Consider the following 9092-nt stretch of genomic DNA (forward strand, 5'->3'; position numbering starts at 1 on the left):
TGGACAGTGGTGGACAACTGGAAACCTTCAACTAGCTCCATGAAACTTCAAGTAGAATGACTTTGACAAAGGAGGACAATGACAAATCTGTAGGGACTAGATTTCCATCAGGTAAGTACAGGGCCTACAGTGGCTGAAAGTGACAAAACTGCAGGGACTGCCATCTCTGACTAATTGGGGCCTGTAGTGGCTGAAAGCGACAAAACTACAGGGAGTGCACTCTCTGACTAATTGGGGCCTGTAGTGGTTGAAAGCAGAGACTGTCATCTCTGACTAGCTGGGGCCTTTGACTAGTGGCTAGAAACATACTCTCCCTCGTTGTAGGGACTAAATTGCCATCACTGACTGATGGGGCTTGCAGGGACTAAATTGCCATCAAGTAAGGATACGACATGCAGTGGACAAACTGCAGGGATTGCCATCTCTGACTGGTGGGACTTGCAATGGTTGGAACAACATACTCCCCCTCACGGTGAACGACGGATATGACGACACGCCGATGACAAATCGTGAAAGTGAAAGATCATAATGATCTCCTTTATTCATCAAAGGACCCAAAAACATATCTGACAAAGGGTTGATTAAATTGTTGACTAAGTTTTGAATCTCGAACTCCTTGAGTAACCTTCAACCCATGAGTTTGGTGTTAAAATTCCTTGGTGTTAACCACATACTTTCCTTGGAGAATTGTAAATAAATGACACCCAACAGGAGCATCACAGCTGCTACAACTTACAAAGCATAAGGATGACAAATGGCATCAAAAAGCCAAAGATAGATTGGAGATCCAAAGGTTCTTTGCTAGACTACTCCTAAATGGTGATACTTAGCACTGTATCACAAGAAGTATGGGCTAAACTGTTAGACAATTAAAGATGTACATAATGAGGTTAGTTTGTTAGAAGAGAGAGTATAAATAATAAACAAAATGGGGGGAGAGGGGATCAAATATTATTTTTGGGATTTAGACTGGACCTCTTGGCCAGTGGAGGAAGGGAGGCTTCCTTGGGAGAGAGATTGATACTTGTATTTTCTTTTCTACACATTACAGAGCAAATAGAAATACATATATATATACATGTTTCTTTTATATTGTTGAGTGTGTGTGACCATAGAGCTGTTGTTCGGTTCCTTGAATAAAAAGGCGAGAAGAAGGACGTTGTTTCCACTATGGAGGGCCTTATAGCCCAGGCCATAGGTGTGTCAAAAGAAGCCTGCGGGTGATGATTTTGGCAGAGGAAGATGATGAAAATGAAGTGGAGGACATCCCAGAATTGGAACAGAAGAACATGGAGTTGTCCGTGTTTTCGGCAAGAGGGCTCACCCCATCGAAAATGATGAAATTGCAAGGATGGGTGCAAGGGAGAGGAGTTCTAGTATTAATTGACAGTGGCGCGAGCCACAATTTTATTTCAAACCGACTAGTGGGAGAATTGGGACTGGAAATAAGTGAGACACCACTTTACAAGGTGAGTATGGGGGATGGGCAGAAAAAATTAGCTCAGGGATGCTGTAGGGGGGTTCCATTAGTTTTGGAAGGACTGGAAGTGAAAGAGAAATTCTACCTCTTTGACTTGGGAGGAAGAGATGTGATATTAGGGGTGGCATGGCTAGCAAGGCTAGCAAGGCTGGGAGAAATTAAGGTAAACTAGGGAGAACTTACGATGCGATTTGAGTCAAAAGAAAAGGAAGTAGAAATTCAGGGATATCCAACATTGGCATGTAAAGTGGTTATCCCTAAGGCATTGTTAAAGAAGGAGATAGAAACCATATAAAGTGGAGACTGGGAAGCAGAGAGAGTAGCACCAGTGCAGGAAGCGGGATTGCAACCGATTTTGGGAGAGTTCAAGGGGGTGTTTCAAGAACCCCAGGGGCTGCCACCTGAGAGGAAAATAGACCATCGCATTCCATTGAAGGAAGATAGACTTCAAATTCAAATTAACTCAGTACAGTTTGTGTGCAACACGAAGCTCCATGACAAATACACCAAAGTCAAGACTAAGAAACTATCGGATTTGGAACACCTTAACGAAGAACAACAACTTAAATTCATCAGTTGCTTGTCCGCTGTAGAAGAGGTCATAAAGTACTTGAAGACCGTGAAGGAAGAGCTTCTTGGACAAGTCAATGATTTGAGAGTCGAGCTCGCTTTGCTAAAGGCTGCCAAAGACAACCAGTTAGCAAACTATCAGATGCTTTTGAGGAAGGAAAGCCACAAAAATGAAACTTTTTCTGAAGAAGAGGAGAAATTGCAGCAACTTTGCCAAGAAGGAGCATATCATGATTTGAATAATAGCAAAAGGATCGTGGCTGTAGAAGACCATCAGGTGGAGGGAGTTTTACCAACTGAATTGCAGGAGGATAGACACACGTACATCCCTCTGAAGGTGCTACAATGAAGGAACCATCAGCAACACGGGAAGGAGATACCCCAAGTCTTAATAAAATGGCAAGAGGGTGGTTTGGAAGGGGCTACTTGGGAGGAGGAGCACTATATCCGCCAACAGTTCCTTAATTTCAACCTTGAGGACAAGGTTGATGTTGGGGAGGAGGGTAATGTTAGACAATTAAAGATGTACGTAAGGAGGTTAGTTTGTTAGAAGAGAGAGACTATAAATAATAAACAAAATGGGGGGAGAGGGGATCAGATATTATTTTTGGGATTTAGACTAGACCTCTTGGCCAGTGGAGGAAGGGAGGCTTCCTTGGGAGAGAGATTGATACTTGTATTTTCTTTTCTACACATTACAGAGGAAATAGAAATACATATACATACATGTTTCTTTTATACTGTTGAGTGTGTGTGAGCTTAGAGTTGTTGTTCGGTTCCTTGAATAAAGGAACCTAACATAAACCCAAGCCCAAGAAGAAAGTCAACAATAATGATCGAAGGAAGAGGTGAGTGGTGTCGAGAGCGGTCTTCAAGATTCTGAATAGAATGATGGTGGAGACACATCAGTGGTGCACAAGGAAAGGAAGAAACCATTGGTGGAGGCAAAAAAAGAGACAAAAAGGTGTTGGTCACGAGGGAAAATTGAAGACCAAGGCCCCCTACAGATTTGGAATTGGAGGCCTTCTTCGCAATTTTTCAGCAAATCAATTTCTAGGTGTAACAGAATGGCACCTTTCAGAATGGAGAAGAAGATAGCGGAAGCAGTAGAGGTAGGACTAGGTGCCCATGCATCGGTGGCACAAGCGGCGTAGAGGACGACAAGAAGAACTGCCATTGAAGTGATGGTTAGGACTTAAGAAGAAGCCAAGGAGCCAAACGAAGCTTAGGAAAGGCCAAATTATAATATATAAGCGGGTGCAAACCTCACCATACCTGCCGGATCCAAATTGGGCACGTTAGCGAGAATGGAGAGAGATACGGAGGGAAGATTGGAGGCAATCGAGATTACGATGGAGAGGATGAAAGCGGAGTCAGCCGCAGTACGAAGGGATTTACAGCAAATAATGAGGATATTGGGAACGAACGCCAATAACGCGGAGGGACAGTCCGATGATAGTTCTGTGAACGAGAATTCACAGAGACGGGTGGGGGAAGTCGGAGGCAGAGTGGTCGGCGAGCGCAATGACGATCAGAGACCGTGGCGGAAAAGGGTAGATTTGCCTACGTTTGAAGGGTTGGAGCCCCTTAGTTGGATCAATAGGGCGGAGAGATTCTTTGATATCTAGAAGGTGACAAGCGAAGAAGAAAAGGTGGAGCTTGCGTATGTTAGCATGGAGGGAAGTGCGGCTTATTGGTTCAAGTTCTGGAAAGAAAAGGCAAAGAACCATTCTTGGGAAGGCCTTAAGACAGCCATGGTCAACCGGTTTGGAGGAGGATTCCGGGGGACGGTGTTTGAGAGGCTGGCGACATTGCGCCAAGAGGGCACGGTGGAGGAATTCGTTCGCGATTTTGAGGTTTTGATGGGGCAAACCAAGGGCGTACCCGAAGAACAAGTCTTGGGCTATTTCCTCGCCGGATTGCGCGAGGACATAAGATCCACAGGAGTTGATGGAGGCAATGCGAATCGCACGAGACGTGGAGGATGCGACGCTACGAGCAAAAGGGGGCCACTGGAGTGGGTTCAAGATTAACCCGTCAGGGTCGCGGTCGACGAGGGTAGTGGTGCGTTCCGAACCTAATAGACCCACGATGAACTAGTCAGGAGGAACAGATAGTATGGGTCGATGAAGAGAGAAGGAGTCCCAACCACTTCGAATACAAGGGTGAGTACAATGGGAGGGAACGACAACAGAGGAAGAATGGTGAGGAACCTGCCTTACCTAGAATTCCCTAGAATTCCTTAAGAGGAAAGAAGAGGGCCGATGCTTCCGTTGTGGGGGGCCGTTCGCACCTGGCCACCGCTACACGGAGAGAAGCTTACGTGTGCTGCTTCTGGCGGAGGACGAGGAGGAAGACGTGAGTGAAGAGCGGGAAGACACGGATAAGAAATCCATGGAGTTGTCAGCCTGTTTCGCCAAAGGGTTGACCCCACCCAAAACGATGAAACTGGCGGGGTGGATTGGAGAAAGAAAAGTGGTGGTGCTCATTGACAGTGGCGCCAGCCACAACTTTGTCAGCCGGAAAGTAGCCGAAGAACTGAAGCTACCATTAACGGACACTCCGCCATATCCGGTGAGCCTGGGAGATGGGCAAAAGAAAATTACCAGAGGGCGTTGTGACAAGATTCGACTGAGTTTGGGGGAAGCTATGGTGGAGGAAGACTTTTAGATGTTATCTTGGGCGTAGCTTGGTTAGCTAAGTTGGGAGAGGTGATAATAAATTGGAAGGAGATGACCATGGTGTATAACCTGAAGGGTAAAAGGATGAGAGTAAAAGGGGATCCTACTTTGTCGAGACAGCTGGTGGAACCGAAAGCTCTCCTCAAGCTCGCAGATGCTGAAACGTGGACTTTGGTTTGGGATCTAGGACTAGTGGAAAATGAGGTGGACTGTGAGTGGTGCGGTGATTTGACTGATGTACAGGAGGCATAGTTGAGTGCGGTTCTGCACAAGTACTACAAGGTGTTTCAGTAGATAAACGGGCTACCCCTACCTCGGGATAAAGAGCACCGCATCACTCTCAAGGAAGGGGTGGACCCGGTGAACGTGCGCCCTTACCGGTACCCCCATTTGATGAAGGAAGAGCTGGAGCGACAGGTGGCGGACATGATAAAAGCAGGGATAATTAGACCCAGTACCAGTCCTTTCTCTAGCCCGATTATTCTCGTGAAAAAGAAAGATGTTAGCTGGCGTTTCTGCATGGACTACCGAGCGTTAAACAAAGCCACCGTTCCAGATAAATGCTCGATCCCGGTGATCGAAGAACTACTAGATGAATTAAAAGGTGCCAAATATTTTTCCAAAATAGACTTAAAAGCGGGGTATCATCAGATCAGAATGGGAGAAAGGGATATTCCCAAAACTGCGTTCAGAACTCACCAGGGGCATTTCGAGTTCTTAGTAATGCCATTTGGCCTCACAAATGCGCCAGCCACTTTCCAAAGTGTAATGAATGGCTTGCTGCAGCCATATCTTAGAAAATGTTTGCTGGTTTTCTTCGACGACATTTTGGTGTATAGTCACACATGGGAGGATCACATGGAGCAGTTGGAGAATGTATTACAGTTGCTGGAACAGCATGGGTGGGTGGCCAACCAAAAGAAATGTGAATTCGGGAGGCAGCAGATTCAGTATTTGGGCCACCAGATTTCGGAAAAGGGGGTAGAGATGGATAAGGAGAAGATAAAAGCGGTTTTGGAATGGGAGGAGCTCAGAACATTGAAGGCTTTACGGGGATTCCTAGGCTTAACGGGATATTATCGGCGCTTTGTGAAAGATTACGGTAAGGTGGCAAAGCCTTTAACTGAACTGCTAAAAAGGGGGAAATTTGGGTGCAATGACCAGGCCAGAGCGGCCATGGAAAGGCTAAAGGCAGCCATAACTTCCGCACTGGTTCTCACTCTTCCAGACTTTGGCCAAACATTTCACATCGAATGTGATGCGCCGGGAGCAGGTGTCGGGGCAGTTTTAACTCAGGGAGGGAAACCTATTGCCTATTTCAGCAAGGCGTTGTTTGAAGGATATCATTAAGCAAATCGATTTATGAAAAGGAGATGATGGCGTTGGTGCTAGCTATTCAGCACTGGAGACCTTATTTGGTGGGGCAGAAATTCATGGGGCATATTGATCGGAGGAGTTTGAAATATCTCCTAGAACAAAGAATCACCACCCAAAATCAACAAAATTGGGTGGCCAAGCTCTTGGGCTACGAATTCGAGATTGTTTATAAGGCGGGAAAATCTAACTTGGCAGCCGATGCACTATCCAGCAAAAGTGAAAGGGGAGAGGAGGAAAAGGAGGTAAGGGTGATTGCCAGGCCCTACTGGCAGGATTTCACAGAATTGTTGGCAGAGGTAGAAGAAGATGCCGTGCTCAAGAAGGTTATGGACGATCTTCAAAAGGACCCGGATACCCATTCCGCGTACACACTGGAGCAAGGAAGGCTCCATTATAAAGGGGGACTAGTATTGTCATTGAAATCAGGATGGATCCCCAAACTTTTGGCTGAATTTCATTCAACGAGCACGGGTGGTCACTCAGGAGTTTACAGAACGTACAAAAGGTTAGCCCAATCCTTATATTGGATAGGAATGAAAAGATCTGTCACGTACTTCGTGGCCAGCTGTTTGGTGTGTCAGCAACACAAATATTTGGCAGCTTCTCCGCAGGGATTATTGCAGCCCCTACCCATACCTCATGCAGTTTGGGAGGAGGTGAGTATGGACTTTATAGTCAAGCTACCCAAGTCCCAAGGCTATGATGCAATCCTGGTGGTGGTTGATAGGCTGAGCAAGTATAGTCATTTTGTATTGCTTAAACACCCGTATCCGATTGCATGGAATTCCAGTCTCCATTGTGAGTGACAGGGACCCGTTATTCATAAGCGTCTTTTGGAAAGAGTTGTTTAGACTACAGGGGACCCAACTCAGGATGAGCACAACATATCACCCTGAGTCAGATGGGAAAACGGAGGTGATCAACTGAATTTTGGAAGGTTATTTACATTGCTTTTGCTCAGAATAGCCGAAAAGTTGGAGTACAATGCTGTCTTGGGCTGAATACTGGTATAATACCAGTTATCAGAGTGCAGTCCGATGCACGCCTTTTGAGATGGTATATGGAAGAGCACCGCCGTCTCTCAGTCGGTTCATTTCAGGGGAGACACCAGTGGAAGCGGTGGCCTAGGATCTGTTAACCAGGGATGAGGCATCAAGCAGCTGAAGTTTCATTTAAATCGGGCACAAGATTTAATGGTGTAGCAAGCGAATAAAAAGCATCGTCCAGCAGATATAGGGGTGGAGGATTGGGTCTACTTGAAGATTCGGCCTCATAGGCAGACATCGATGCCCTCGAGGCTTCACCCAAAACTGGCAGCTCGTTACTTCGGACCTTTTAAAGTACTATAGAAGGTGGGGGAGGTGGCATTTAGAATCAGGTTGCCGGAGACAGCTAGGATACATTCGGTTTTTCATGTATCCCAGCTTAAGAAAGCAATTGGAGACCAGCAAGTGGAGAAGGAGTTACCACCTGAATTGCATGCAAAAGGCCCTACTTTTCACTCGCATTATGGAGAGGAGACAAATGAAGCAAGGAGAAGAACTAGTGCAGCAAGTCCTAGTAGAATAGCAAGAAGGAGGAAAGGAGGGCGCCACTTGGGAGGACTGGAGCACTATGGCTGACCAATACCCTGAATTCAACCTTGAGGACAAGGTTGTTGGGGGAGCGGAGGGTAATGTTAGGAGTTGGAGGGTTTACGAAAGAAGGAATAAAGCTGGTGTTACCTAACTGTTTTGGCAGTTAGGAGGGGTGTGTATAAATAGCTAATTGAATAATTGTGAATAGTTAGTTGATTGTTTTGTAATAGTCTAACAGGAATTCATCATTCCTGAGGGGGAGGTTAAGCTCTTACAGTTCACATACTCTGTATTCTTTTGCTATCAATACAAGAATATTTCATTCTTTCTTCTTGGTGTTGGTGTGTTGAGTGCCCTTTAGTATAATTGAGAAAGGTTCTTAGAAAGGAACCTACCAGTTTCCCTCATCCCAAGAGAAACATTTGAGCATCTCACTTCATGACCCGGCTGTAGTATGCCAAAAGCTGCTTCTTATATGTTTTCATCCACTTACAGCTTGTCTGTACTTTATGCATTTTATATGTGAATAACGAAGATTTGCATTTTAGAGCTTAAATATGGCTGGCTATTGTTTGACAATAAGAATATCATGGCCTAGTCTATCTCGACTAGAAGTATATAGGAAAAAGAAAAACTGTGAGGACCTGGAAATTAAATTACAAACACTAAGCTAAATCTTCTTGATCGTATTATTAAAATCTTATAATTATTTTTATTAGACTCTTAATTCTGTTGGTATAGTCTGTTTGTGCATACAGAAACTAATTCCGGATATATTGTATCGTGTATGTACCCTAGGTACCTGTTGATGTAACTCCGACCTTTCCAATTGCCAGCAAAATATTACAATGAAGGAAAGAGAAGCAATGTGCAAATTTTCGATGCTGTACCATCTTTTTGTAAGCCGGTCTTTGAGCTAGTTGTTACTGTGTAATGATGGAATACTTGTTTCTTTGGGATGTTGCTGTTTACCGTTCATTGATTCAAATAAAAGCAATCGGTCTCTTAGACGTTGTCTTAATTACAATGTTGTTATTACGCTAATGATGAATGACCGAACTTACATTGAATCGTTGAATTCCTAAGTTCTTATTTAACTCTTGTTGATGGTCCCTTCTTGCTGAAAGGTTGCATCGTAAACCTTAGATAGGGTTTATCATATATTTTTATTTGGTAATAGAGCAACATCTCACATATGTCACCCAAAAAATAAATTAAGGCAAACAGTATACAATATGTTACTCAAAAGGAGAAGACTCAAAGGTGGGGAAAGGAAATGAAGGAGAGGTGAAAGCACTATTGAGTGCTTTAAATCTCCCCAGAGCAACACGATGATAGCATTTCCAAATCAGTGCGTCTTCCAGATTTCCTAAACTTAGGTGTGATTTCCATATTGTCCAACCTGGA

General features: G+C 44.7%; 1 protein-coding gene across 1 annotated transcript in view; it reads left to right on the forward strand.

The window, feature by feature from the left end:
* Positions 1-8782, forward strand: part of LOC108345515 (nudix hydrolase 3) — a 43937-nt gene extending 35155 nt beyond the window's left edge. The window contains exon 21 of the mRNA XM_017584088.2: positions 8484-8782. Coding sequence (XP_017439577.1) covers positions 8484-8537 — 54 coding nt within the window. The 3' untranslated portion in view covers positions 8538-8782. The remainder of the gene's footprint in view (positions 1-8483) is intronic.
* The last annotated feature ends 310 nt before the right edge of the window (positions 8783-9092 follow it).

The sequence above is a fragment of the Vigna angularis genome, chromosome 6 (assembly GCF_016808095.1).
Source record: "Vigna angularis cultivar LongXiaoDou No.4 chromosome 6, ASM1680809v1, whole genome shotgun sequence".
Taxonomy (NCBI): domain Eukaryota; kingdom Viridiplantae; phylum Streptophyta; class Magnoliopsida; order Fabales; family Fabaceae; genus Vigna; species Vigna angularis.